Consider the following 27799-nt stretch of genomic DNA (forward strand, 5'->3'; position numbering starts at 1 on the left):
CGCGGGGGGGCGGTGCCGCCATCTTGGGCGCGGGGCGGCGAGCGGCAGCGGCGGTGGCAGCGGCAGGTGAGGCGCCCCGGGCCGCGCTCCGCTTCCCGCCGGGCTGCGTGGCCCTCGTCCTTCCTCCGGGCGGCTTCCTGCGGCCGGGCTTGCTCTGCGGCCGCGCCCGGGCGGTGGCTGAGCTGCTCGGGGTGGCGGCTCCCTGTGCGCTGGTTGGGGGTTGGGGTCTGCAGGCCCGGGGGCGAGGAGCCGGCTGCAGGGCGAGGTGTCCCGCCGGCTGCCCTTGGGAGGGGCGCGGGAGTGCCCCCGGAGCCGGGAGGGAGGGAGAGAAGCGGGGCCGCCCGGGAGGGCTTTTTCTCAGTTTCCTCTGAGGGGTGCTGGGCGACCCCATCATTCGCTCGTACATTGCTTGGGGTTCAGGGGGTTTATTAGCAGCTGTTAATTAGCTCTCTGCTTGGAATACTTGTGTGGCAGCCCTGCGGTGCTGCACCGGGGGAGGGTGGGGACGGGCTCGGGTTGTGTGTGGTACAGGAAGGCCGGCACCGATGCGTCAGGTCAGCCTGAGCAAAGGTTTTTTGCAGTCGGATCGCGCTGGAACTTCTCCGAGAATTATTTGCCTGTACTACTGATCCAAACGTGAGGTAGCTGGGTCATGGCTTGCACTCTGCTTCCTCCCTGGAAAACCTGCTGAGGCAGAACGCAGCGCTGCTGATGCTGAACTGCTTATTCTGAGGCTTAGAGCAGGCTCCTATCCAGCGGCTCTTCTGGATGCATTTCCGCATCCATTCTTCCCAGGACTAGGTTTTTGGATTCAGTAAAACTGCGGAAAGCACAGCCTGTGTTTATCGCTCAGTGCAGTTGATTTCTCTCCCCACTGGGAAGTGACTTGCTTTTGATCTAGTGTTTTCTCCATAAGCTGTGTGAATCCATGATCTGTTTTCTGCTTGCTTTAGTATGACAAAGCTGCTATCAAGTTTTAGCCTCAGGCTGCCAAAATCTGAGCCTGGAACTTGCCCAGATAGGTGAGTCTGGATGGTTCTGTGGCTTGGAAGTCTAGGTATTGCAGGCTTCTAACTGTATATGGGCTTATGTGGTGTTTGGTTGGGCAACATTTGCTTGAATGCTGTCAGAGCTGTAGCTACTATTTTTTCCTATAGTAAAAGCTGTGTGTGTCCCTGTGAGTTTTGCTTGGGGGGACAATCTCAAATCTGAAGAGATGCTGCCAAACTGTCTACTTACATATTTTTCCTGTCAGAAGGCAGGCATCACTGCTCTTCTGTAGGAAATGCCATGTTACTGACATCTAGTGACAAAGATACCTGGTGTTCTTTGGTCTGCAGAATGGCCATGTTCCAGGGAGAGCGGTGGGGTGTCTTTGAAGGGTATCATGGCCGGCTGCCTCCTCCTCCCGAAAGAGCATAGTCCTGGCTTTTGGAGAGTTGAATCTTGAGGCTGTGAAGGGTTACATTCTTTGAAACATGAGGAACTGGAAATGCATTCTAGTTTGATACGATCTCTTTTTTTTTTTTTTTTTTGATGGAGCAGGAACAGTCATTAAACAAAACAGGCTTTATAAAGAAACTTCCTGTGACCCTAGTTAAACTTTGCCTTCCTCATCCCTGCATCAAGAAGAGGTAAAGCCAAGACTGTCTTTTGCAGCACAATGTCTTGCACTGTTTTTCTAAGCTTATTCTACTGAAGACTATTAGAGTATTTAAAGGCTGTTCTTGGGCCTAACTGAAGGATGGATGGACGTACAGCCTGTGGTGCCAAAATATAACTGGATTCTAAGGCAGAGTCTGCTTCTCTCCTTTAGTGAGTGACCTACTGAGTCAAAAGTTACTGGCAAGTCATGTATTATTTTGATCTTGGCAGGAGGTTGGCAGCTCAGCTAAAAGCTTGCAGGCAGAGGCACAGAATGTGAAATGCAGTTATCTGCTCTCCAGTAAGAGTAGAGAGAGAAAAGCTGACACATCAGGGCACCTAGACCATTAGTGGTGTGCAGAATACAAGCTCTTACTCAAACTCCACTCTGTGCCTCTAATCTCTTCTGGTAGAAGACGCATAGGAAGCAAATCGCTGTTCGGGTTTCTAGCTCAAGAGTAAAAAGCAAGTAGTTCAAACTGACTTTAGAAATGCCTTGGTAGAACTGGTAGAAATAGAAGAAGGCATTGGGGCTGTTCACATAAGGTTGGGCTCAAAATATGGTGGAGAGGTGTGTTAAATGCTGTACCTGTGATATTTTGCTGGAGTAAGGGAGCTTCTTGTGTTTCCCAGTATTTATCTCTTGTTACTCTTCAGACTGGCTGCATGCAGTATGGCACGCAGAAGTGGGCTGTAGGAGAGCCTGGTAAGAGAACGTGCTTCTCTTTCTGCCCACTGGTTATGGGGATTTATGGGATTTGGTTTAAAATAGGAACAGTTTCTCTGAAACTGATGGGTTTATCTCAGGAGCTCTTTAGCTCAGGGTATGCCCCTTAAGTAAATTATGCAGCCTGTCTTCCCCAGGATGAAGTGATTGCAGATACTCTTGTTTAAAACCAAGTGCAGCCCACGGCCTCCTGGAAAGTGGCTAATGCAGCCCTCTAAGCAAAGCTTAGGTGCTTAGATTAGCTGGTGGGGTGATGGCATTGTTTTGAGCCTTAAGTCTTCTGGGTTGATAATGGCTAGGGCTATCCTGGAAGGATGGGTTTTCCCTTCAGCTCCAGTTTGCCAGAGCAGTCTGACTAATCCCCCTCTTGCTTCAACTACTGTCACTTGTCCAAGATCATACTGATTTCTGGAATGCAGAAATGGTTACAGCTGGTGATTTGCCCTCAAGAGCTTCAATACCTCTCCTGGTTTCTTCCTGGATGAGAACTCAGCAGCTATTGTACCTTGAACTGCTTAGTTAGATAAGCTCATTAATGCACAGAAGTCTTACTTACTGTTAAGTCAGAACCCAAACTGTCTTTTAATAGGCTACTAAAGGGGTTGGTTTTTTACACCAGCTTATGAACTGACTTGTGATTGCTCTTTCCTGGATGTGCTCTGTAGATTACAGAAATCAGCATTCCTGTTTGCATTCAAGCTAAGTGATGTCTGTGCTGTGGGATACTTCCAGCCCCTTAATGGGAGTGACAAAGTCCAAGTAGCTGGGTCTTGGGCTCACTACTGATCAACTTGTGTTTATTTTTACCCTGTACTTGATGGTACAGGAAACTCGATGAAGCTCATGGCCTGTCTCACACTGGAGCTGTGGCCAAAAGGGCTCTTCAAGTGAGCAGCAGTCCCTGAGCTCTGCTCATCCAGCCTCAGTGGCTTGCTCTGTCAGTGGTTGGTTGAAGGCTTATTTTCCCCACCTGTAGTGCCAGGACAGGTATCTCTGTGGTAAGAATATCACCCGCACAACTGGCTTGGGAAAATAACAGCTGATCCCATAAGTTGCCCCCTAAAATGAATGGACAAGTGTGCTCATTGGTGATGCTACTGGTGCTCATCAAATCCTGGCGCTGCTGGGGTGGGTGATAATGTGAAACTGTAGTTATGTTGTTAGGGGCAGCCTAAGAACTGCTGCAGTCACATTGCTCCTGAGCAGTTATTCTTGAGCTGCTGTGTCACCACTGCACCTCTGAAGAGAGGACACAGAGGGTTTGCTGAGCAGATGCCATGAGAGCAAACAGGCTGGCTCAAGAGTTCCTCAGCTTCTGCCTATGCTGGACTTAGAGAAGCTGGCATGGAAGGATCCAGAGAAGTGCATTTGTGCTTTCTTGAGGCAGAAATACCAATATACACCCAAAATTTATGGCGACTTTGGTACCATTAGGCTGTAGGCACATTACATTGCTAGTGACACGTTTCTTCTAGACAGTTCCTCATTCTTTTAGAGCTAGAACAAGTATCTCTTGCCTTGGATGTGAAACTGGAGTTACTGCAGCCGTGTTCCTTTTACCACTGCAGAAAACTGACTAAAAAGTCACTGTTTTTCCTAAGCAACAAATTTGACCAGATCAGCTTGTTTGTTTGTTTGTTTGTTTTTACTTGTGCAGATGCAGTTGCAAAAGGTAGAGAACTCTGTTCCAAAGTTTGTGGTGTAGGTTGAAGCTGGAGCTGTCTCTCCTGGTGCAGGGAAGGGTTAATGGCCTGTGTGGTGTCATGTGAAAGACCTCAGGTTATGGAACAAAGGTATTGGAGAAAATCACTCATTTGAATATCTGTGTATCTGGGATTTAGGCTAGAATTCAGATGACTGATACTGCAGTTGTGTCTTACTGCTGGTGTGATACTGTGGCTTCTCTAGTAGAGAGACCATGGGAGGGTAGTGCACTGGACAGAAACTACAGCATTGGTACTGTGTGCTGTGATGGTTCTGAAAGAGTTGCTGCAGATACAAACAAACACCTGCAGAGGGAACAAACTGTGCTGGTTAGTTGGTTCCTTAGTGTGCCTTGTTTAGTCTAAGAAAGCTCCATGCTGCATGTTGTTCATTTTTCAACAGCTATTCTAAATCAGAATTGATGAAGAGGAAATGGAAGAGGAATGCTGGGCTGTCACATGCTGCACGAGGGAGCTGCTGTATCTCCACTTGATAAATGCAGGTTTAGTGCATCATCTCACTAGGTAGCTCCCAGTCCAGCCACTTGTTGCATCCCACAATATGTGAAACTGACAGTCCAGCAACGTGATCCTGCTGCCTGAGCTTGTGCTCCTGACTTCACCCATGCATTCCAAGTGGGTGGTACAATGTAGGCCTGAAAGGACAAGTCTGACTTTTGGAGAACCACCTGTTTTTAGGTCAGACCTACTAAACAGAGCATTTTCCATCTATGATAGAATCAGTGAGCAAAAGTAGGTTTTCAGATACTGTGCTTTATCGTGTCTTTATCTTTCTCTGCACTCCCTTGGTTATGGTCTGCAGCTTACCTGCTGCAGACTGACTTCTGGGGCTTCATCCAGCATGTTGTGGTGGTTTGAGAGAGGGGTGCTTAATGCACATCCCCTGCACAGTGGGAGCACTGAGACGTTTGAGGCAAGTACGCGTGATTCCTAGGAAAGTGCACATTAACGTGTCAGTTGTTGTAGGCCCGGCTAATCCTGCTGCTTTTCTGTTATGTAACTGCTGAAATGCATTAAAATCTTCATCCCAGCCTTTGTTTTTATACATGTACTTTTTTTTTTTTTTTTTTGTAGCTGGCTGTCTTAATGCTGTAACTTTGCCACAGTTATTCTAAAAGTGTATTTTAATGCTCTCATCTTCACTTGAGTAAAAAGGCATTCTGAAAAGTAATTTCCATGTCATTTTAACTCCTGGTGGGTTTATAAGCATGTATATAAGTATGTGGTCTGTCTGTGATGCCCTTCATGCTCCTTTTCTATTTATGGGTTGAAATGGAAGTATATGGCAATGCGAGCACTTGGCAGGAGGGTAGGAAGCCTACTGGCCTTAAGTATTTGTAGGAGCTGCATTCAGATGTTACATCTACCCCAGTAGCTGCTTGAAGAATGCAGAGTGTATTGGGAGAGGGCTGTTACTCCTAAATTAAGGTGATTACTCACCAACTGGTGTGAATTCAACATGCATGTGGATCATCCCTGTACCTTAACTAGAATAAATCCATCCATACTGTAAGTAGAAAACAGGGCTGTAGCTACCAGTGTGGAGCAGGTTGCCATATGTTCAAGCTAGTGAAACAGAAGGAGAGGAGCTGCCAAGCTCTGAAAATGCAGTTGATGCATCATTAACCTAAAGGTTTCAGCTAGAGTCATCTTGGTTTCCAGGCACTTGGTGGTAAACAGTTGAAGAAGTGGTGGGCTTTGCTCTTAAACTGTGTCTGACAGTGAGAGATATTAGGCTGAGGAAACTCAGAACCAGTGTAGAGCAAGCTCCCTAGAAAAGGCTGACTGTGGAGAGGAGCAGAATGAGTCATTGAAAGCTGCTTGAGCAATGCTTTCTGAGTCATGTTGCTAATGCACAGGGAGCAGATGTACCCATCTCCTGTGCTGGATTTTTTATTCTGAGGCCTTCTGATTCCAGCAGCCATGAGTCACTGAATGTCAGCCTGAAATTAATTTCAGCCCTCTTCCCTGCAGTTCTTAACCACTGCAAGCACTAGGATCTTTCATTTCCAAAGCTGATCTGTAAAGAAAACTATTAATTATTGTAAAATATGTGGAAGATTGTACTATGTCTAAACTGTACCACTAAAATCCTCATTCTAGTTACAATGTAACCTTGAAATCGTTGAAAGGAGTATCTGTGGAACTTGAAACACAAAGGAAGATCAAAACAAAGCAGGCTTATTTTCACTGCGGGCACTTCAAGGATAGCCATTGTCATCTTAAAGAGCCATTCTTCTTGCTGAGCTTTAAGCAACTTTCTTTTGCATTCTGCCCTTTGTATAGCTTTCCTCTCTGTTCATAGATGTCTGGGCTACTTATTCCACCTCTTGAGTTTCCAGCTGTGTGGACATGCTTCCATGAGCTGATGGAAGTAATTCTGTTGTGGAGAGGGAGTGTAGTCACTCTGATCTTGTGTCTTGAAGGGATTTAATGCAAGCTTTGAGCAAAAGACTGGAATGTTGTCCATGTTCCCTGAATTCCCATCGTGGGCAAGCTTGGTGAAGGCGGGCAGAGAGCAGCCCTGCACCGAACTGAACTTGCTGTAAGTTGTGTAGATGCCATTGTGCTGTCTGTGCTTGTGATGCTTGGAACTCTTCAAGAGGCTGAAGTTTATCAGACAAGGGAGATCTGCTTATAATTGTGTTAAATACCTTGTGTAGTTGAGAATTCCTTGTTCTCTGATGCCATTAGATGGGAGTGCATGCAGCAAGGGGTTTATACTGCATGTGTTTTCAGTGTGATCCTGGAGTTAGGACAGATGATGAAATAGCTTCTTGCTGAGTGATAGTTTGAAAATGTAAGTGAAATATTGAGAATCACTAGGAAAAGATCAAAGTGGGCTATGTATGATTATCACATTGTCTGTATTGTGCTTTGCTTACATTTTGAACAACTTGTGCAGTTTTATGCTCACTTCCAGAAGCAAAGTGTTTAGAGGAAGGCGCTGAGAATGATGAAAGCATAAAGCAATTTTCATTTGAAGAGCAACTGAATAAGGTGGGAACATCTAATTCTGGAAAAGGTGTGATGGAGTGGAGATTTGAAAAATTCTGAGTGGCCTGGAGATAGAGTATGCGGGCTAGTTCTTAATTGCTTCTCCCTGTACTTGAACTGGAGGCTGCTAGACAAAGCTTGGAGAAGAAGAAAAAGGAGGCTTAAGGCAGAAAGGAGGGTGTTTCGTACAGCTGTTATAAAAAATTGCAGTGTGGTTTGTTTGTTTGTTTTTGCCCTGGGATGTTGCTGATGAGAGGAGGCTGGGCAAATATTTTTTAAGAGATCCATCGAGAGCTCTTAAATCAATAAACTCCTCGAGAGTTGTTTTTGTGGTTTTTTGACCTGTTCTGTTACTTGACCGTCCCTTTGTTGGCAACACTTGAGACAAGACACTGAGCAATAGCTCTGCAATATGAACCAATACAGCTCTTAAACATGCCAATGAAGGTGGAACCAGGAGCTAACTTTGCATGGGAAGTCTGAAGCTTGAGCTCATCTCCTGGTTTATTTTATATAAGGAAGAAGCCTAGCATTTCACTGCATTGATGAAGAATTTTTTAAAGACTGAAAGTATTTGCATCATGGACTATCTACTCTCTATCTAACATGCTTTTACTAACGTGTAAGATGAGGAAGCAGTTGACTCTGCTGCTTGGTACTGTGATGCAATTAAAAATGCTGATTTTTTTGCCTGTAACTTCAGCAAAGCTGTTACAGAATATGTTCTAACCCAACATATGAGAAAGCATGGCATAATTATTTCAGTCAACATTTAAAGTTTGTAGATCTTCCTAAGAGAAGGCTTTTAATTTCCAATGCAAAGCTTGATCAGCAATCTTCTATGTGCTTTATAGTTATCTAGTAAATATTCAAATCAAGGCTTTTTCAAAAAGTGATTGGCTTGTCATGCTGGCAAGAGGCTTTGTCTTGTATATGCTGCATGTCTGATCCTGTTGCTCATCACAGCAGACATTTCCTTCATACTAAAAATAGTGAAACAAATAACTTAAGCAGCATTAAAACCCAAGAGGGGAGATTATTTTTTTTTAAGGATGTGCTTTCTAGGATTCTTCTGGAAAGTGTTTGTAGGATTCTTATGATCCAGCTTTGCCCAGTTGCATAAGCTTCCAGGAAGCTGCTCTATACAATGGAAGTCTTAAAGAGAACGCAGGAGCTCTTCTTCACCTTTGATTGCAATAGTCCATATCTGAATGTGGAAACCAGCACTTGTTTCTTATCTGGAATGAAAAAACTAGTAGATAGGAAAGCATTTTCTAGAGTGGGTAACAAGTTGCTTTCACTGTCATAATGTTTCTCATTTTTTTCATTGTTTGGCCTGTGTGAATGACCTTGCAAATGTTTCAGCATCTGCCTGTCTTGTTGGGCAGCTGTGTTCAATTCTCCATGTTTTGGGTTCCAGCTCTGCACATTACCTCTACGTGGCCTTTTCAAGCCTGTTGGGACTATGTGTGCTTTGTGTAAGTAGTTGTGAGTCTGTGGTACAGCCACTTCTTAAATCTGAGCAATTGGGTTTGTTCAGTTGACCAGTGGGATTGTCTTCTGCTGTGGGGATGCTGATATTGCTGCCACTACAGTTTGTAGCCTTGGTCATGAGACAGTGAGCAGCCACAAAGGCTTTTCCCACTCGAACTACATGGGAATCTTGGACCATGTGCTGCCTCTGTCTTAATAGGTTTGGTTACAGAGACTTATCCTGGAAGTAAATTAAATACTTGTGTCCCGAAGTTATAAAGTGTCACAGTTGGGAATGGAAGAAAACCATATTTGAAAAGCTCTTCTGTGCTAGATGGAGTCTCAGACATGAAAAAATGTTGGTGACAGTGCCACAGGAAGCCACTGACAAGTGGCAGAAGGCAGCACGATAGTAGCCAGAGATACTTGACCAGCAGAATGTGGGAATAAAAGCTAGAAAGCTCACTACTGAGCGTTGGGAAAACTGCTTGTCTCTTTCTATTTTGACTTAATCATTAACTTTTTGGCTCTTTTTTTCCCTTTTAATAAGCAGAAGCAGCCGTCTGGAAGCTGAAGACCTATAGCAGAGAAGTATGAGTAGTGTTATTCTTTGAGGACTCACTAGATGTAGCTAAAAATTTTGCTATAAAGGCTTAGGAAATTTAAAATTCCTTTTTTGTCTCGCTGAAATTAAAATTAGTGACTGCACTATAAACCTTGGTTTAGTACAGAACTCGCGTCTGCAGTAGTTCCTTCAAATGGGCAGCTACTGTAGTTTATTGGATGTAACTTCTAGAGGATACATTACTCTTGATAATCCAGAAGTCCTCTAGGCCCTCTGATGTGTGTATTGGTTTTGTATTCTCTTTTTTTCCTGACCTTTGAGGTGATCCAAGGCTGGGTCACTTTGACTTTGTCATTGCAGCATTCCTGAGCAGACACGTATCAGTTCACTGTCAGCATCTGTCTCTAGGTCGGCCTCTCCCTATCCATTTCACCCAGCCCATACCAGTGGGTGTAGGCTAACCCACCCAAACAGCAGTGTGGAGATGGTTGTTATCTAATGCTCTGCAGTGCCCAAGCTAAGCAGTACCTGTGTGATCACCCAAGGCCTGCCCTGTCACAGTTGCAGTTCTCTTCCTGGGACTAAGCCAACCAAGCAGTTGCTGCTGTGGGTATTTTGACTTTGACCTAAGTGAATGGGAGTGCATAAGGCTCCAGGAATGGGATCTGGTGAAGTAGCTGTACATTTTAAAAAGTCTTCTGTAACAATAATGTCTACCAGCCTTGTAACTCTCTCCAAATCAGTCTTCCTTTGAAGAAAGAGAAGATTAGCAGTTTAGGAGGGTAACTTCTGAGGGACTATTTCCCAGTTCGAGTGAGTCATGATTGTGACCTCCCGCTCCAGTGGTACCTCATGGCCAAATGACTCTCAGTTTGAATTCTGAAGTGTGGCTCAATATGGCTGCTAGGGATTAGCAAAGACTCTTACACTGATGTGTAAAAACTATGTAAAAGTGGTAACAAACAGAGATGTACTTGCTGCTAGGAACCCCCTGTCATGTGGTGATAGGCTTGGTGACATCTCAGATATTTGTGTGAACTGCATGCAGAAAGAGTTATGAATTGCATCTGATTTGTATCTCAGTCATTAGGGAGATAGACACTTTATAGTAGAAGTAAGGGGTCTTTGATTTGCTTGTAGTTCCAGGCTTGTGTTTTTTCTTACATTCAAGGGGTATGTTTTGGATAGTTGTCCTTGAGGACAGATCTATCCATGCTGGTTTTTGGAATGAGAAGTAAGACAGCTTCTATTTCAGTGCCAGTTTTAAGCTTTAGTCCTGGCTACAAATTGTTTCTGTGTGGCGTACTAATATATGCTCTTTCTTGCTTCAGGTGTTAAGCAACATGGGAAGTGAAAACTAAAGTTCCATCATGATCGGAGGCTTGTTCATCTATAATCACAAAGGAGAGGTTTTAATCTCTCGCGTCTACCGGGATGACATCGGGTGAGTGCTTCTGTTGCATCCCTGGTCTTTGCATTTTTGTCTCATTTTGGTTGTGGTAAACAACCCAGAGCTGCTTTGTTCTGCATTAGCTGTGCATGCATGTAAGACTGCAACTCAACTTGCTGCTCTAGGCTTAGCTTAGAAAAAAGAAATTTAAGCCCTGGTCACCTACAGTGAAGGATGGCCTGCAGCCAAACCTGGGACTTTCTTTTGGATGGTAGAGATCTGGCCATTATTCCAAATGCTTCAGCAACATGGACTGCCAGTGTGGGAGCCTACCTCACTGTAATCACTAAAGTTTACAGGAGCAGTAATGTGAGAACTGTCTGCCACACACTACAGCCAGGGCTCAATTAGTTTCAGGCACTGATGTCTAACATCAAGTACAGGCATTCAGGAGACTGTGGTCTTGGAAAGTTTTATCTGCAAGCAGTCTCATAACAGCCATGGCTGTACTCCTATAGCTGGCTTTCTGTCCCCCAGCTTTGTATGGCAGCCTTGTGTGTGAAAAGCTTATATCCATTGGGTAACTAAAGTTGTGGGAAGCCCTGAAAACCTTCAGTAGGTTGTAGGTGTCTTATTGCACTTCCCCCAAGTGTTATGATGCTCACTTAGACTGGATCTGTGCAATCCTTAGGCTGCTACTTCCCAGAAGGTATCTTACTAAAAATACAGTGTCTTGTAGGCAGTGGATAGTGCTGTAGAGAACCATAAGTGATGGTGCTGCTTGGGCTGAAAACCTTAAATTTAAGGGGTTTGTGCACAATGGTGCTCTTCCTAGTGGGTTTTCCATTAGTATCAGGCATTAGGTGGAAGTTAGTAATTAAGTTGGCAGAGTTAAGACAGAGCTAACAGAAGCAGAGCTGTGGTAGATGTTAATTCAAAGGTCAGTGAGAGAGAGCCTTCAGGCCAGTTTAGGAAAAAGTAGTTTGTACCAGGTCTTCACAATGACTAGTGGTAGGATGTGCTGTGAAATAACTCGTTGCCATAAATTACAAAAAACTGTCAAGCCAGTCTGCTTTCAGACTGCTCTGGTCTGAAGAGTATGTCCCTTCTGGTTATGGATTGTCTAGTGGAGGTTAAAAGTTGAGGTAGAACTAGTAGCTAGTCAAGGCTTGTACTGTTCCATCGAGGGAGTAGTCAACACAGTGTCTGTAATGAGGCTTCACCTAATGAGCTTTTAAGTCTCTTCGCTTGTTCTAGGTCAGCTAAGGCAAAGTACCTGTTCTAAGGTTGACTGAGTTATTCCAGGACTTCCACACACAGCTGAGCCAAGGAAGCATTGTATTTCTCAAGCAGAAAGCCAGTGGTTATGATGTTTTGCCTCTTTTCTACTGTACAAACTCTCATCAGTCTTCAGTATTTGTTAGCTGAAACTCTTCACGGCAGTTCTTACGACAGGACTGACTTTGTGAAGCTGGTATCACAGTGACTGACCTAAGCTGGTCTGGATTATGGGTAGCTTCCAAGAATGTTTCAAGTGGGGACTAGGGACACTTTCACTGAAGTTTCTGGGAAAAATATTTTTTTGTTGTTTGCAAACTTGAAACACTTACAAGATTGTTCTCAAACTGGTGTTTATTCAAGAAGGCCTTTTAATTTAAATGGCATTATGGCTGTGGAGATGCAAACTGGGGAGCAAAGTAGGTATTTTTAATGTGATATTCTATTGCTTTTTATCTTGGCTCATTTCTCTTACAAAGTGAACGCCTTATGTTCAGTACGTGATAAAGTACTTCCTGCTGGCTGGCCAGACAAAGCTAGAAAATGGGATTTCCTGCTTGATCCTATCTTAACTTTTTCACTTGGCAGAGTGCCAAAAATATTCCAGTGTTTTCTCTACGACTGGAGGAGTCGGTGTTCCCTTGAGTGAAATCATCCGTTCAGTTCTTGTGAAAGTGTCAGTCTTGTGACTTAGGTGGAGCTGGTGTTGGCTGTTAACCGAGCTTGCTCCCCAAGGTGCTGGATTTCTTCTCAAACAGGCCTTCAGTGCAGGTTTTGAATTTTTTTAAACAGAGTGAAGGGAAGGGCAATTGCAGAAAAAGTTGTTACAAAGTGGCTGTGTGTTATTTTGTGGTGTAATCAAAAAACTGAGAATCTTTCAATTTCCTAGTCCGAACATTAGCATTAATGTCTGGTCTGCTTAAAAGCTTTTAATATCATAACCCTCAGTGGGAGGTAGGGAAAGGAATAGCCATGATACTATAGCTTGTACTCAACTCTGTAGGAGTTCTGTCTCTAACCAAACAACTGAGTTAGTAGACTTCTAGCATACTACACAGTTCTTAGTTCCTAAGCAGTAATTCTGAAGTGCTGAGGCCTGAACCCACCCTTCTTGTTGGGAAGTAGTTGAATAGGAAATGAGCATAACTGCTCCCTGTCTTCATGAGCGGTTGACCCATAAGACTCCTTGGTCTTGGCCATTGCCTTTGTCATTCTGAAGCCTCAGTTTCTGACTTGGGAGATATTAAAGATCATCTGTGGTTATGAGAACACCTCCCCTTGCAGAGTTTAAGGATACATACTAGTTCAGATGTAATGACCAAAGTGACAAACAATGATGATATCCTTCTTTTGACTTTGTTAAAGGCAGAAGTACTACAAAACTTGAACATTCTTTGCTTGCAACTTAGAATGGCTTTGGTGCATGTAGCGCATCTGTCCATACAGCAGCTAGCTGCATGTATAAGCAGTCTTATTAAAAAAAAAAAAAAAAAGGCAAAACACCATGCATTTAATTCAGGATACCATGAAGGGCTCTGCTGTAATTCTTGAGTGCCTTGTTCTTCAGTGACTTAGTTGTTGGGGAACCTACCTGCATTTAAGTATGCAGATATGTAATAAAACTTAAGCTATTTGAAACTGAGCAGCTTACATGACAAACTGCATGCACTTTAAATGTAATAGGTGTTTGGTTTCTGAGCTTCTAATACCTCATGTCAGCTTCATGGCTCTTGATCCTTAAGGAAAAAGTGCAAGCTGGATAGAGCAGTGTCTGAATCTGCAGGATGTGCCCTATCTCTCCAGATGTGCTCCAGCTCTATCAAACTTGCTGTATTTCCTGTTGGCTGGACCAAACCAGAAAGCATCGACCCAAACACCTTCAAATGAGAAGTACTATCATAGAAATTCCCACCCAGACTTGTAGCCCTGTCCTGAGGCAGACTGGGAAGAAGATACCTGATACTCTGCAGTCCCCAGGTGATGCCTCTGATTGAGGCTTCAGGGTTTTTCCACCCCAAGGCCTGCTACCTTTATTAGCAGAGCAGACTGGGTATCACTGATGTGATACAGGTGCAGCTCAGCTGGACTAAATGCCCAGTTAGCCCTAAAATTCAGCCAAACACAAGTCTGTCCATGCTGACAGCCTGACTGTGGCATGTCAGTGTTGTACCTTGCGAGGGCTTCATTGCTGCTGTAGCTTGTTACTGTCCATCCAATACCACCTTGGCCTTCTGTGCCAAGGAGCAGGGGGAGGGGGTGCTGTTTGGTCTCTTCTTATCTCTTTGGATTCATTGTGCCTTGTGTGTGTGTTTCTAACCCTTTCTCTTGTTGCTGTCACTCCTCCTTTCTCCGCTGGCGCCATTTCTGTCCATCCCATCTCATTGGCTGCTGTAGCAATAGGTAAGAGACGCGTGGTAGGCCACGACTGGCACTGCACAGTGGGCACCTGGTGTGCTAGCAAAGCCTCCCTGACCTGAGGCTTCTCCTCTAGTGTGCACCAGTCTGGTGACTGGTTCTGGTGCTACTTCTAGGGGGTTAGAACTTGAGGCTGGGAGGGCTAATGCTCCAGAACAAGCTGAATTTTCCTTGCAAGGCTTACTGGAGGGGAGGATTGGGGCTTTTAGATATTGTTATTTTATAGTAGATTAAATTATTTTCTTATGGAAAAACTAAAGTAGAAATGAAATAGTAATTTGACTCCAACTTGCAAACCTTCTGGAGCAATAAAACCTGAGAAGTATTCAAAGCCAGAATTTTGCTTATGGGGGAGCATGTTTACTGATGAAACTTCTACATACATCCCCAGACCTTCAAGGAGCAAACACCTGCTGTGGTAGCATATGTTCCTTTGAATATCCTTTGTTTTCTAACTTGGAACTGTGTGTTGGATTGTTGACAACCCTCAGTGCTTACAAGCATTTGTATGCCTGTATCCTTGCTTGCAAGGATGATATTACTGTCTGCTCTCAAACATGTTTCTGCATAATCAGTACCATGGCCTTGATGCTGCAGTCAGACCCCCTGTTCTACAGAGTGTCTGAGAGTATGAGTAATAAAGCACGACTAAATGAGCCTTGGCTTTGTGTGTAGACTGTTGCTTTAAGTTTTGGTCTTGTCATATAAAGCACTTGGGCTTCCTTCCTGTATTCTCAGGATTGGTGGACTTAATTTGGAAAGTTTACTCTGACTTGTAGTTACGTGATAAGGAGACCAGTGTGCAAGAAGAGCTGGCATCCAGAATGTCATTCATAATCCCTGTTTAGCAAGGAGGGTTTTTTTCCCTGTTCCTAGTGTATAGACAGTTTGGATCAAAGATGGCAGCACCTGTGGGCAGCTTGCACAGCACTTTTTCAGCACTGGGCAGAACTCTTGACTGTAAGTAGCCCTGGACCATGCAGTACTGCTGGCACACTGCACTATGGGGACTCTGAGTCCGGATGCAAGACATCTGTTCTGAAGCAGAGCAGTCTTGAGGTGACGTGTAACTGGAAAGCCAGCGGTGGTCCTGATCCTCCTGCTGCTTTTAGCCTGCCCTCCAAGGTGTGTGGGGTGTGGAGGTGAGGTGGATCTGAGAACTAAAGCTCCCTTCTGGAGTGTTCCTGGGCACTGATGTCTCTTGAGTGACCCAGGCAAGTTTTGCTGTTTCTTCCTTGCTTTTATGTCTGGGAGCAACTGCCATTGACATGTATCTTGAGAGACTACAGCTTGCTTTGGGGCAAGACTATGAAGGCCTGGGCTTGCAGAATAGACAGTAATTAGGTGTTTGGTCAAAACTGGACTCTTCCAGCCATAACTTGCTAATGTGTTTGTTTCCAGCTATGGCAGTCAATTGGGAGTGCTGTCAAAGTTAATTGAAGGGAAAGTTTCTTTGCCATCTTACTCCAGATGGAGGTTTGCTTCTCCTTCTGGCTACAGTTAGATTGTAGTCCAAAGCTCCCTAAAGACTGGTAGCACTCTCTCTCCTTGAGCTTGTACAGAATTTAGTGTCTAACTCTGCTCAAAGCCTTCACTTGTCCCTCTTAGAGACATCCCCAGGCACCCTTCCTAGGTGAGCTTGGTATGTGTAGGTCAGTGTCTGACTGTAATGGCATAAGCAGAACTGTGCAGCCGGCTGGTTTCACGTTTGCTGTGCTGATTTGTCTTTGGTGGTGCTTTCGTAGGCGCAATGCCGTGGACGCCTTCCGCGTCAATGTCATCCACGCACGGCAGCAGGTGCGCTCGCCTGTCACCAACATCGCCCGCACAAGTTTCTTCCATGTCAAGCGCTCCAACATCTGGCTGGCTGCTGTCACCAAGCAGAATGTCAACGCTGCCATGGTGTTCGAGTTTCTCTACAAGATGTGTGACGTGATGACTGCCTACTTTGGGAAGATCAGTGAGGAGAACATAAAGAACAACTTCGTGCTTATCTATGAGCTGCTGGATGGTGAGATGTTTCTCTTACCTACTATGGCATATTGCACTTGGTCATTCTGAAATCCTTAGTTTAGTATGATGTAGTAATAATCCTTGAAGTATTTTTAACATGTGTGGCAGAGTTCAAAATTACTTGTTTGGCTTTCTAATGCCACCTGTACTGCAAATGTGGATGGTACCTCAAGCCCATAGCCTTCTGCTGATCCACTTCCCTGAAGTATTGGGAGCTGTGCACTTGTATAACTGAGACAGCTTGTACTGGAGCTCAGCTTCTATGGGGATCCTGTGTAGATGTCAGGCTTTCCTTACCCCGAGATGTATAAAGAGGACTGTCAGTAGCACCTCTAAGGCCAGCTAGTGCTCAGGTGGCTCTAGCAGTGTATGGCAGCAATCATCCTGGGCTGAAGTTGATTGCCCCTAGTAAGTTGTCTTTTGGGCTCTATTCTGAACAGAAGGAAATCAATAAAACACAATGTTCTCTGTCCCAGCCCTACCTCCCCCACTGATACAGCTCCCAATTTCACCACAGATTAATAATAGTGTCCCTTCAGCTGCTTGTGATATCAGCCTGCTTGTGGAGGTTGCCCTTGAGCTGCCCCTGTTTCACGTATCATGAGCATTTTTGTATTAGTTCTGTTTCAATGTGTTTTCCAGACAAGGCACCACACGTGTGTGTCCTGGGATTCTTAGCCAAGGGTCACAGTGACTGATGTTTTCCCTGTTCCCTCAGGGCAGACCAAGAGACTGCCTGTTGTCTGCTTTGGTCAGTCAATGCTGTCTCCTAGCAGGCACAGTGAGATCAAACCTCCCAGTGTGGTGTTGCTCAGTATCATGTTAGTGGTCTTCTTTCCCCTCTGAATCTCTTGTGGATTGTTGCCTTCCTCTTTGAGGGGAGTAGGTGTTAAGTGCACTGTGTGTAGTTAAGATCTGTTTCCCTCTCACACTCATCCTTCAGTGCCACTACTCAGCTGTTGTTTTAGGTTTTGGGTTTTATTATATCTTCATAAGAACAAAACTTAAAAAAAAAAAAACCTGCAAAGATAAAATTGCTGTGGTGTTGGATAAACCCTCTATTGTCCCATGGATGTTTTTGGAAGAACTCCTCAGTGTGCCCTGTGCACATGGCTAGGTTAGTTGATATTTAGTCCTGAGGTATGGTTTTGTTTAAAAACTGGCAAATTCATCACTTGGACAGTTTTCCACCACCCCTCAACTCCAGAGTATTGCTCTGGGAACTCAGTGTAGCAAGAATGATTCTTTTCTCTTGATAAGGAATGCTACAGCAACTTATCCAGAAATTCAGTATGTAAGCAGTATCTGTGCACTAGTTGCCTCTCTCCTTATAGGAATGGTTAGCATAGTTGATGTGTTTATACCTTGAAACTCTGAACTAACCTTTTACCCTTCTGTAGAAATCCTGGACTTTGGCTATCCTCAGAACTCTGAAACAGGGGCCCTGAAGACTTTCATCACTCAGCAAGGCATCAAGAGTCAGGTAATCAGAGGAATTTGGGGTACAGCACTGCTCTGCTGGTTAATTTTCTCTAAGCCTGTTTGAGAGAGTATGGTCTTAATTACTAGGTAACCATTTGACCTGTGTGGAGGGAGGGTGCCTGAGTAGATTGAGAACACCCTGGCAGGGGTGTATATCAGGTCAAGTGGCACCTTGTTTTAGGTGTCCCTGTGCTGTGTTGCCTCATGTTCCCTGGCACACAATAAGATGCAAGAGGAAGAGCCCAGAGCTGGGTTAAGTCCCTTGCATGTAAATGACTGTTGGCTTTGGCCTCTGCTCTGTGTCGGCTTCCGAGAGGATAAACAAATCTACCTGCTGAACCAGAAGTAGCTCTTTTCTGTGTGAATCTCACTGAGCAGGTCTGTTCTCCACCAGCCTTCAGTGCTTTGAGCTGTCAGGATTTCATGCCTACCTTATAATGAAGTATTCTTCAGCCCTGTGAATCTTGCTGTTAGTCAGGAAGCTCATGTTGCTCTGTTTCTGCCTGTAACATCCTTGCAGGTCAGTGTCAGTACAGCCTGAGCTTTCTTGTGTTAGAGATGAGAATCTCTGCTGTGCTTTTAGCATAGTATTAACCCTTACAACAAAGTTTATGTGGAGTTAGAAGATAAAGGACGTATTGGGAAAAAGATGGTTAGTTGGACTGGTTTGGGGAATGTGTTTAAACTAGTTCTAATCCTACTCCAGGTACAGTCCTCAAAACTAGGCGTCCTGTCTCATAAGATAATGCTCAACCTCTGAATTCAAGGGAAACTCAGTCTGTTTCTCATGTTCCCAAGGAATATTGTCCACCTTATACATCTGACACAACTGTGCAAGTTAGTGATGAGGACTTAGCCTAAAACTCAGTCCTCTCCCCTGCATAGCAATGAAAAAAAAAGCTGAGAGTCCATTCTGAAGCAGTCTGTGGCAGAGTAAAGCTTCAGCCTCAGGTAGAAACAGAAGCAAAGGGCTAAACAAGAGCCTGCATGGTGACCATTCTTGTTTAGGTTAGCAGAGGTCAGAGTCTCTGGAGGCTCTGTTTCAACTCAGTTCATCAGCACTGATTTCCTGAGAATTCCTTTTTAAACTTTTAATCTAGTAGCAAGACTAACTGCATCTCAAGAGGAGGTGAGAGAGAAGCTGCCCCTGAGCAAGGTATTTCCCGCTAGAACGGCACACTGTTTCGCAATAGGGCCAGATGTGAGTGCATCCGGTCTCAGTCCCCATCACGAGTCCCAGCGTAAATCTCTGGCCTTCTGCAGTCTGACAGTTTGGGCAGTCAGCACTGAAGATAGCTGAGTCAGCTCCTGTTCCTAGAAAAACTCAAAACTAACCACCGCCCTCATTTCCTTCCCTTGCTCTTTTCTTGCTTCTGTTGTTTTTAACAAACTCTCATGCTGTTCGTGTGCAAACCACTGTCACAGCATCATGCTTAATTCAACAACAGGTTTAATCCTTTCTTTACAAAGAGGAGTTTGCTGTCAGCTTTACACAAGTAAGCAGTTCTTCTGCTCAGTATTGGAACTTTGTGAGCCCAGTTCAAAAAGCAGAAGTAATCCATTGCAGGTGCAGGATGGCAAGGGCACCACTTGAAACAGTACCTGCCATGTTTCCTTGTCTGCTCTCTACTCTGGTATTTCTAACCTTCAGCTCCTCATTGACTTAGAGGCAGGTCACACAGGTACCCAGGACCAAAATCTGGGTCTGAATGGTCTTATCATCTGTGTTCCCTATCTTTGGTTAGTTCCTGCTGATGCTTTCCTTGGGCTAGTGTCCTGTGGAATTTAAGGAGCAAAATCCACTTATGGCAGACTTTCCAAACTCGACTTTTTTTCTTTGTTCTCAGTCTGAGGCGTACTGAGCTGCTGTGCTCTGAATGCCCTCCCTATATGGCTACAGTGGTCTTTCCAGGCAGGTGATCTTGTAATACAAGATCTGCTTTATTCTCTTTGAAAGCGTGTCTGAAACTGCTGCACTGCTTGCCAAGGAAATAGCTGTGTGCTCTGGGAATGGATTGATGTGCCACACAGGTTTTAAAAGGTGTTAGTATGCAATGTAGTTTTACTTCTAGTCCCTGCACTTTAAGTAACCCACTACTGAAATGGCAGGACTGCAGGCTGTGTGCTCATGTCTTGTAGCAGAACTGATGAAGCCATTGGCTTGGATATCTTCCTCCAGCAGAGGCTAAACCTTGCTTTTACAGCTTGAGGTAGCTGTGCTGCATGTACTGTTCTCACTCTTAAGATTCTATCTGCATTTGTCCGGACTTCATTAACTAGATGTACACTGTAATTTTCTTCCCCTCCAAGTGATTTTGGGCGTGTGAGTTGGTCAACCCTTAGTTACAATGTTTCCCCAAGCCATAGATGATCTTTAGTGCTAGAATGCTGGTGTTACTTTTTAAAGTGGGCAGAGGGCCACCACCAGCTGGAAGATCCGAGAAAACCTGCTGGTAGCTGGCTGTCTTCAGCCTAGTCAGCATGCTGGCAGCTCAGCACAAGGTGGGTATTCTTGGGCCATTTTAGCTGACTTGTCCAGCTCTGGGAAGCCCCCGCTCCTGAGAAATTCCAGACCCAGGTGCCTTCAGTGCCTTCCTTAGGGAATACTCATGCTGCTGGGTGGTCTCAACTTCAGCAGTTGCTTCCAGATCTATCCAGTCACTTTGCAGAGTAAGTGTAGGTTCATGGTGCTGGTGCTGTTGCAGGAGATGGGAATGTCATCACATGATCAGTGTCCCTTTGGAAGCCAGAGCTCTGGGTAATAAATCTGCGTGTTCCTCTAAAGCCTGAACAAGGCATTGAACAAGGCAGATGTGGCAGTGGTTTTTTTTGTGGGATAGACAAGAGAGGTACTTTGCATACTGTATGGAGCACTTACCTAGGCACTTCTCAGGGGAATACAAAACTGTCCCTGAGATGATGTGACAATGGCTGTGCTTGCTCAGGAAGTGACCATGTCTGTGGCAAGAGCATGTGTGAACCTGATATCGTGTACTGCCACCCTGTGGGCCCACTGCAAGGCTGCTGTGGGAGTACCCACTTGTGTGTTGTGCAGTTGTCGTGGTGGAAGAGCAGAATTAACAAGGATATCGCTTTATACAGCACCCAAAGTGCTTGGTATTTCCCATAGTGTGGGTATCTGTGACGTGGTAAACATCCAGGATTTGCATTAGGAGCACCAGCATGAGTTTGCTCTGCATAGAAACATTATTGGGAGTGGTATTTTGACTGCCTCCAGCTCTACTCCGCCTTGTATTTGGATTGTCCATAATGGGCCAAGCCTGAAAATCCATTTCACTGCTTGGAGTGCTGGGTTTCCTGCAGGGAGCTAAAGGTCAAAACCCCTCATCTTGTTTGTGCTAATTAGCTACCTAATTAACAAAGAGCTGACCTGCTTTTTTCTTGTCCTCAGGTAGCCTTAAGCCTAATCTGCCTCTTTCTCCCTTCCTTCCTTTTCTTGCTATTGACCTGCTTGCCTGTTAACCCTGTCTACACTGCACTTGCTACTATACACCTACTTCTTGACTTTCTCCGTGTGACTGGACCCCACCTGTAGCATCAGGTAGGAAACCTCTCTGTGCCTCTCAACACAACCCTTGGTGCCTTTTGGAGGCTTAGAGCTTGGGTGCTGTCAGATGCATATTAGGTTAGTGATGGTATGTAACTCTAATGACTGCAGTTACTAAGAAACAGGCATTGGAGATTAGCTCTCTTCTGGCCCTGGGGTTTCATGTTGGGTAAGGGTGTGAACTGCTACATCAATACATGTTAAGCTTCTCTGCTTAATGTGGATTGATGTGACAGTCTGAGACATGATTTGAATGCCATTGGTAGAATCCCTGCCTCTCTGCACTAAGATGTAGCCTAATGGACTTGCTAACAAAGCAGAGGAACTTTCCCTGCTGTTGCTATGGCCAGTTCTTGGTTAGGCATAGAATTTGTTCTGAGGAGGGAATGACCAAATCATGCAAGGTGTGACAGCACCTGTATCTAAGTGGCAAATGCATGTATGTGTAATAAATGGCAAGTGTTTGCTCTTAGATTTAGATCAAGGTTTCTTAGTCTTTGAATTTATTTAGAGGAATTGATTTATGTCTAAGATGTTATTTCTTCCCTTCAGACTAAGGAGGAGCAGTCCCAGATCACCAGCCAGGTGACTGGACAGATTGGATGGAGACGTGAAGGAATCAAATACCGTCGCAATGAACTCTTTCTTGATGTGCTGGAGAGTGTGAATCTCTTAATGTCCCCACAGGGTAAGTAGGAGGTGTTGAGCTGGCATCCTTCTCTCGCTCAGAGTTTCTGAGTGGTGACTCTTGAAAGTGTTCTGAACTGTGATCTTCTCTTACCAGGTCAGGTTTTGAGTGCCCATGTCTCTGGCAGAGTGGTGATGAAGAGTTATCTGAGTGGAATGCCAGAGTGCAAGTTTGGCATGAATGACAAGATCGTCATTGAAAAACAGGGCAAAGGGACTGCGGATGAAACGGGGAAAAGGTAAGAGGTCTTGGACCTGGTGACCACTTGCCACCAGGGACTGCTATGAAAAGGCAGCCCTCAATAGTTTTTCTGATCTGACAGACGAAAAACTGCATTTTTTTCTTCCCTTCAGATGGTACTGCTAACTTTGGGTAGATCAGTTGTCATGCAAGCTACCAGTCTGAGGGCCCCTCAATACAGGGCCTCTACAGCTCTTTAAGTATTAAGATTCACAGTTTTAAGTGTAGAGTTCTTGCACCTGGAAACACTTCCCCAAGATGGATTTTCCCAGAATCTGTATTTCTAGCAGTTCTCCTCAGTGCAGAGGCTGTTAATCATAAAAGCAGTAGCAGTGCTCCCAAGAAATAGTGAAAGAATGCCTCTGCCTGCTTTACCTGGACTGTTCTCACAAAGTAGAACAGCTGACAGAAACTGGGGAAGCCCCTCCTGCTGATTACAGGTGATCAGTGGCAGTGTGAGTTGCAGGCACATCCTTTCTGAGAGTCCAGCTACCCTCCCTCCCAGCTGCACCTCAGTCAGTACCCACATTGAAGCTGAAAACAGCTCTTACACCTTCTCCAGCTTTCCTGCTTGGGGTGAAGAGATAAAAGAAAAGGGACTGCCACTTTCGTCTCACTAACCATTTGCAACTCATCTGTATTTCTCTTGGTTGTTTTTGTTTTTTTTTTTGCTGACCCCCAGTGAATTGGGAAGGTAGATAATCTGCTTCAGCTGTGTGTGCATTCTGCTCTCCTCCTGTCTCTTGCTTCGTGTGACTTGTGCATGTAACTTGGATCTCAGACACTTTCCATGATGGTTCCTGTAAATGGAGCTGAGCTATTTGCCTTTTCTCTCAGAACCAAGCCAAGAGCTATCACTTCACTGTCACCTTTAAGCCATCTTTCCTGTACTTGAATTGAGCTAGTAAAATGGATGAGCCTGAGGTGGCTGATGGGCCCAGTGAGGATTTACTCTAGTGAAAATATCAACTACGCAGGCTGAAGAGTCAGTACACTGTCCCAAAGCTCCTGTGCCAACTGCCTCCTGTGCCAATTGCCAGTAAATAATGCTGGTTTTTTGAGTTACAGAAGTAAGATGAACAGGGATTCTTGGTAGGTGGTTCTCTCCAGCTGTGATTATCCAGTGGGTATCTCCAGCTTGGAGATGTTACTCTCCAGAAGCATTTACTTATAAGGTGACCAAAGTGGACAGCTGCTGCCAGTTGCTTTTTGGGATCTAGAATGTGGCAAGGCCAACCCTGAGTAATGCTGCCTGAGACCTGGAGAAGTGCTCGGCAGAGGGTTTTCCCAACTGTTTTCCGAAGAAACAGGAATTAGTTGGCTAACATTGGTTGTCATCTGGGCAACAGATTAGGAAAGACTAACTCCTTTTGAAGCAGAAACCACACCACTGGTGGTTGTGTAGCTAGACAGCCAGTCAGCCTGCGGTCAGTCTGCTTCCCCTTTGTGTAGGTAATGGTGGTTCTAGGACAGCTGAACCTGCTGTAGTGCTCACACTATCTTGGCATGATTGTACTATTGCTTCCAGCAGTTGGGGCAACCTAGATACCACTGATACACTGCTGCACCTTCTCTACACTGCTGTCTCTTCTGTTGCTCCTGAATTCTGGTTCCTCTCAGTAGCTGAGGGGTTTTGGCTGGCCTGGGTCCTGTATTCTCAGGATTAAGTGCCTGGCACAAGTTCAGTGCTGGCAGGTTAGGCTGGTGTGCCTACATGGGCAGGTGGTAGCTCTGTAGATTTTAAGGAGAGATACAGACTTGTACGTCACAATATTGTGGTTTGGCAATTCGGTTCAGAATTAGACCACCTGCTGGTAGTGTGGAAATGAACAGCTGTGAAGAGATTTCTGAACAGGAAGACTCTGAATCTGGCATTTCCTGGCTGTGTGGCAGTGGGATAGCTTTGTGGACGGGAAAGTGTTTTCTCTCCTTTGAACTGTGCTGTGAGAAGACTTGGGTTGGCAGAGTTGCCTTTGCAGTACTGAGTGCTGCTGGCAGGCAGACCCCAAGCATTGTGTTGCTGGCTATGACAGAAGGGGGTGCTCTTTTAAGATCTCTCCTCTTTGGGGAGAGGAGGGAGAAAATTCTTTCAAACAAGCTTCCTGAAATACGATTTTTGTGGTGGTGAAACAAGGAAAGTCTGAGCCAAGAGGCTGCTATCCCCTAAATCTCTCCCTGCCTCCCCATTTCCTGGACACCTGCGATGGCAACATGCTCTGTAGAGTAGTTTCTGCCTGGACAGACTTTGACTGCACCAAGATACCAGAGCTGCAGCTTGTGCTTCTTTAACTGTGTTTTGTGTTTTTAGTGGCAAACAGTCAATTGCCATTGATGACTGCACTTTCCACCAGTGTGTGAGGCTCAGCAAGTTTGATTCTGAGAGGAGCATCAGCTTCATTCCACCAGATGGAGAATTTGAGCTCATGAGGTACTGTTGGTGGGGGGTGAACAGGCTGGTGTTGGCATCTGCTTGCTGCTACAGTAGTGTTGCTGCTCCCAGGCTGACTTGCGGCCCTTGAGCACTTAAATACACACTTACCACCACCTTTTCAGAGTGGAATCTGTAGGGTGTGCCACAAATCTGTCTGTTACAAGTGTGGAAGCCCAGCTGTGTAGTTAGGTTTTTTTGCCACAAACATGGCTTTGGATGTGGGTTTTCTCACTTTTGAGCTTGCCGTATGTGTTGTTTTTAGTGATTAAAACTGGTGTCCTTGAACAGGGCTGTTGGCAGGAACCACCCATAAAACTTGAGACTCAAGAAACCATTGCTGCCCTACAGCAGCATAGATCTTAACTGCTGTTTCCTTCTGGGATGTTTCCCTTTCTGGCTGATCTTTCTAAGATGTTTGCCATATTCAGAGGCTGTCTCTTTAGGAGGGTGATGCAGTTGGAGGCCATAAGGGAGTTAACTCCTCCTCAGAGTTCACTGTAGCTTCTACCCCTGCAGATACCGAACCACTAAGGACATTATCCTTCCCTTCCGTGTGATCCCACTGGTGCGGGAGGTGGGTCGGACCAAGCTGGAAGTCAAGGTGGTGATCAAATCAAATTTCAAACCTTCCTTGCTGGCCCAGAAGATAGAGGTAAGAGGAAAAGAAACCTGTGGTATCTTGTGCCTTGAAATCACGCCTCTAGTTTATGTCCCCTGCAGTGGAGTCCTCACAGATGAGTCTTCAGGCTTGAACAGGGCTGAGAGAGTGAACCGAGTACCCCTCAGATGTGTGGTGCTGCTGTGCTGTGGGAGGGAGCTGCTGTAGAATAGGGAGGTGGAAGCTGTTTTCATTTGCGCAGCCGTCTTGGCAGGGGCCTCGTTCCATCCCTGCATCAACTGTTCGCTTAATTTCTCAGCCACTGTGAAAATTTCATGTTCTTCTGTCTGCACGATCTGATGGTATGTCAGACAGGCAGCAGGCTGTGAGCTGTGTGAGACAGGCTAGGGATGGCTTTGCAGCTTAGTCCCCATCTTAGAAGGCTTACTGCTGCAAGGCTGGGCTGTCCAGAGCCTGCTGCAATGCCATGGCCACCCTGGCATCCTTCCTGAGGTGATCTTCCCAGCATTAGCCAGGTTTCCTGCAGCATGGAGATCTCTGCCCTGTTGTGGGTTATGGAACTGTGTTTGAACCTGTACTTCAAAGCAAGAAAAGGGAGAGCTAGCCTAAGATGCCTTGTGATAGCCGATGTTCTCTGGGCCTTGAGCTGGGGGAGAGAGAGAAGAGAAGGCCCAAGGGGTCCAGGACAGACCATCTGAGACTGCCCAGAGTGCCCAGGCTGCAATGTCCTTGCCCCTGCTCACCAGACTGTGCCTTCCAGGTCCGGATCCCAACACCCCTCAATACCAGTGGAGTGCAAGTCATCTGCATGAAAGGGAAGGCGAAGTACAAGGCCAGTGAGAATGCCATTGTCTGGAAGTAAGTGAGCGTGTTGGGGCTGGGGTGCTGCAGGGGCAGGCCTTGGGGAGGCAGGGTCTGTTTAGTGCTCCTGCCTGCCCTGAGATTATGTAGTGAAGAGGAGAATAAACTCTGGCACCCTGTCACTTCTGGGCTTTCTCCGATAGGATAAAACGTATGGCTGGAATGAAGGAATCCCAGATCAGCGCGGAGATTGAACTGCTGCCCACCAATGACAAGAAGAAGTGGGCTCGGCCTCCCATCTCCATGAACTTTGAGGTGAGTGCCTGTCTGCCTTTCAGGATGCAGCCAACCTTAGAGAAGCTTTGTCAGTCCCTCTTGGGAGTTACACAGGTTTGAGCATTCCCTGTCACAAGCTGACAGGTGAGGTCAGCCAGATGGCAAAGCCAATGGAACAAAATTGTCCTTAAAGCCACAGGAGTCTGATGCCTTGCATGCAGGGAGTAGGGAACAGTGGCTCTTGATGTCCGTTTCTAGATGCATTGCCTGGGGGTCCTCTGGCATTTGTGTACAGAGAGCATCTTACACCCATTCCAATGCTCTCTGTTGCCTTTCCTTTTCTCAATAGGTCCCATTTGCACCCTCTGGGCTGAAGGTGCGCTACCTGAAAGTCTTTGAGCCAAAGCTGAACTACAGTGACCATGATGTGATAAAATGGGTGAGGTACATCGGCCGGAGTGGGATCTACGAGACCAGATGCTAGCCCCAGCAGGCTGGCAGGCTCCCTCTTCTCCAAGCCATGCTCTGCCTCTCCTCAGTCTTCAGCTACATTCAGAGATGTCTGCCTGGCCCCTCGATGCAGATTGAAAGACCCTGTGGCTCACCCCGGGAGCGGACTCGCCTGCCTGTGTTCAGTTACCACCCACGCTGCAGATGAAGTTCAGAACCCAGTTGTGCACAGGGGTGCAGTCAGCCTCCTGCTCCCCGTCCCAGGGTGGGCAAGGGCTAGTCTAACTCCCATCCTCTCGTGATCTTTCTAGGGAACGTCCACCATTAAACTCCTCTTCTGTTGGTGTCTCACTACTTGCATCATATCCTAGTATTTTTGAAGTTCTTGTGCATATGTACTCGTAGAATAGACCTAAACATAGACTGGACAAATCTGAGTTGAAGTTACCCTGGCTTCTGTACTAGCTATTGCTGTTGTGGTAGATGTTGCTGGCCAGTCTGAGATGTCTGGGGTGGTGAGTTTGTTGGGCTCCCACCACAGGAGATGGTGGGCTCACCAGATCTCACCACCACCTTATTTCTTGCAAAGTTGTCAGTATAGAGTCCTGCCGTGGGAAGGTTTGTGACCAAAAAGGATGAGGGTTTAGGCTCTTGCTGGTGTGTATGTGGGTGGCACAGCATTTCAGGTCCTTTGAGCATTTACCCCTTCCCACTGCTGGCTTGAGCCAGTCTGTCCTTTCCAAACAAATTGGAGACATAGCCCCACTGTCCCAGGGAGTGTGGGTCGGCTGAGCTCTGTCAGGATGTGAACAGGGTCTGTCCTCGGGGAATCTCAAATGCAGTTGGCAGTAAGAGCCCCCTGACCCAGCCTGCCCTCTCCACACTTCTACCAAATGCTTCTGGGCCGTAGGAATGCTGCTGCAACCCACAATCCTGCTTCTGGTAGTGTGGTCTCCATTTTGTACACTTTGTGATTTGTCCAGCTCTGAATCTAATAAAGTATGTAGAATGGAGAAGG

At 45.8% G+C, this 27799-nt stretch overlaps 1 protein-coding gene across 2 annotated transcripts; it reads left to right on the top strand.

The window, feature by feature from the left end:
- On the top strand, positions 1-27797 carry AP2M1 (adaptor related protein complex 2 subunit mu 1). Of its 2 annotated transcripts, none has more exons than XM_082288263.1 (11): positions 1-66; positions 10462-10574; positions 15959-16224; positions 17627-17709; positions 21829-21964; positions 22061-22202; positions 24513-24632; positions 25152-25287; positions 26015-26112; positions 26259-26370; positions 26681-27797. In XM_082288263.1, the coding sequence occupies exons 2-11, from the start codon at positions 10501-10503 to the stop codon at positions 26813-26815; spliced, it is 1302 nt and encodes a 433-aa protein (XP_082144389.1). In that variant the 5' UTR covers positions 1-66; positions 10462-10500; the 3' UTR covers positions 26816-27797. The 2 variants fall into 2 exon arrangements, with proteins under 2 accessions (XP_082144389.1, XP_082144390.1); XM_082288264.1 differs by lacking the exon at positions 1-66 and adding an exon at positions 1001-1022.
- Positions 27798-27799: the final 2 nt, after the last annotated feature.

Source organism: Coloeus monedula (genome assembly GCF_965178545.1).
Source record: "Coloeus monedula genome assembly, chromosome: 10".
NCBI lineage: Eukaryota > Metazoa > Chordata > Aves > Passeriformes > Corvidae > Coloeus > Coloeus monedula.